This window comes from Neophocaena asiaeorientalis, unplaced genomic scaffold (genome assembly GCF_003031525.2).
Source record: "Neophocaena asiaeorientalis asiaeorientalis breed wild unplaced genomic scaffold, Neophocaena_asiaeorientalis_V1.1 scaffold78, whole genome shotgun sequence".
NCBI lineage: Eukaryota > Metazoa > Chordata > Mammalia > Artiodactyla > Phocoenidae > Neophocaena > Neophocaena asiaeorientalis.
In genome coordinates this window covers 19617411-19619291 of record NW_020175018.1, presented here as the reverse complement: position 1 = coordinate 19619291, position 1881 = coordinate 19617411, and the positions used below count along the sequence as shown (strand labels likewise).

The 1881-nt window shown below is 68.5% G+C and overlaps 1 protein-coding gene across 3 annotated transcripts in view; it reads left to right on the top strand.

The window, feature by feature from the left end:
* The first annotated feature begins 20 nt into the window (after window positions 1–20).
* Window positions 21–1881, top strand: part of FBXW5 (F-box and WD repeat domain containing 5) — a 4417-nt gene continuing 2556 nt past the window's right edge. Inside the window, exons 1-4 of one of the 3 annotated variants that reach the window (XM_024762683.1) lie at window positions 21–234; window positions 740–955; window positions 1120–1277; window positions 1633–1807. In XM_024762683.1, the coding sequence (XP_024618451.1) occupies window positions 763–955; window positions 1120–1277; window positions 1633–1807 (526 nt within the window). In that variant the 5' untranslated portion in view covers window positions 21–234; window positions 740–762. Of the gene's footprint in view, window positions 235–329; window positions 956–1119; window positions 1278–1632; window positions 1808–1881 lie in introns of those variants that run through there. The other 2 variants (XM_024762681.1, XM_024762682.1) reach the window with 2 other exon arrangements.

The following is a 1881-nucleotide window of genomic DNA, read 5'->3' as shown; positions in this document are numbered from 1 at the left end:
GCCACCCCGCCCCCATCCCCGGCCCCCGGCCCCAGCTCACCTGGCAGTGGCCGCACTGGCCCGTCGCCCACCTGGCAGGGCTCTCCTAGGCCAGAGGAGGGCAGGGGCCAGGGCCGGCTGGTGTCCCTGGCGGCGTCTGGGGCAGGCGGGCTGGCCCTCGTCCCGCCGGCCCCAGGGCCCTCCTGAGAAGGATCTCTGTCCCATGTTGACAGCTCCGAAGCCTGGGGCAGCAAGGTCAGAGAGGCAGGGTGCACAGGGGTCACCGATCCTTCGTTTCTCGGCCTCAGAGCGGTCACCAGCCTGCCAGCCAGATGACTCCCTGGGATCCTGTGGGGGGCGGTCAGAGGGACCCGCCCGGGGCCCCACTCAGGACAGAAGGCCTGTCCTGAGGAGGGGGCTTTTGGGGTGAGGGTGGGTCTGGGGTCCCAGGGCCCGCCGCCAGCCCCGCCTCAGGCTGGACGAGGCCCGGAAGCTGCCTGTTCCGGGGATGACTGGGCCTTTCCGGGGACCCTCAGGAGCGTGGGGTCCAAGCAGCGTGGCTGTCCAGGAGGCTTGCTGAGGCTCTTGCATCCTTGGCCACGGGCGTTCTCCGCACGCGCTTAGCCCCGTGGAATTCCCAGCGGGGCAGGTGGCGGGCTGCCTCAGCTCCACCGCAGGCCCCTGCGCCTCTCCTTGGGCCTGGGGGCTGGTGTCCTCCCTGGTCCAGCTGGCGGCTAAGGGGACCGTGCATGGGTTTCAGGGCCGCCTGGGCAGAATGTCACGATGGACGAGGGGGGCATACCCCTGCTCCCCGACAGCCTCGTTTACCAGATCTTCCTGAACTTGGGCCCGGCCGACGTGCTGGCCGCGGGGCTGGTGTGCCACCAATGGCAGGCCGTGTCCCGGGATGAGTTCCTGTGGAGGGAGCAGTTCTACCGCTACTACCAGGTGGCCCGCAACGTGCCCCGACACCCAGGTCAGCACCTGCACTCCGCCCTGAAGCCCCACTGGTCCTCGTGCTGGTCGAGGACAGCCAGGCTGTGCCTCAAACCACAGGGCCTGGGAGGGAGGCCGGAGGGTGGGCAGGGCTGGCCCCTGAGGCGTGGGGCCCCAGTGCGACACGCCCATACGCACACACAGCGGCCACATCCTGGTACGAGGAGTTTCGGCGGCTCTATGACACCGTGCCCTGCGTGGAGGTGCAGACTCTCGAGGAGCACACCGACCAGGTCCTGCACCTTAGCTTCTCCCACTCAGGCTACCAGTTTGCTTCCTGCTCCAAGGACTGCACCGTGAAGGTGAGGGCGGCTAACCCTGTAGGGAGAGAGGGCCAGGCCACGAGTGACAGCTGGCCCGTTTGCTGCATCCGCGTGGGGAGGCCCGGGACCTGGACCACTGGCCTGGATCACCCGGGCTGGGAGGCGGGGGCTGGGCGGCCCTAACTGCCTACAGAGAAGAGAGGGTCCTGCTCGCAGCTGCTCCAGAGCCGGCCCCAAGCTCCACGTACTCACATCGCTCCGGCGGTCTGACAGCCAAAGACAAGGGGCCCCCACCGGATGGCGGTTTCCAAGCACTGGCTCAGCCGAGCCGACCGGGAGAGGGGCCCCGTGCAGGGCGGGATCACGAGGTGCGCCTGCACGGCTCTCCATGCAGATCTGGAACAATGACCTGACCATCTCGCTGCTGCACAGCGCAGACATGCGGCCCTACAACTGGAGCTACACCCAGTTCTCCCAGTTCAACCAGGACGATTCTCTGCTGTTGGCGTCCGGGGTGTTCCTGGGGCCCCACAACTCCTCCTCGGGCGAGATCGCCGTCATCAGCCTAGGTGAGAGTGGGCCGAGGGTGGGCAGCCCTCGCACCGGGGCTGTCCCACCCAGGCCCCCCCGCTCCGTCTCCTTC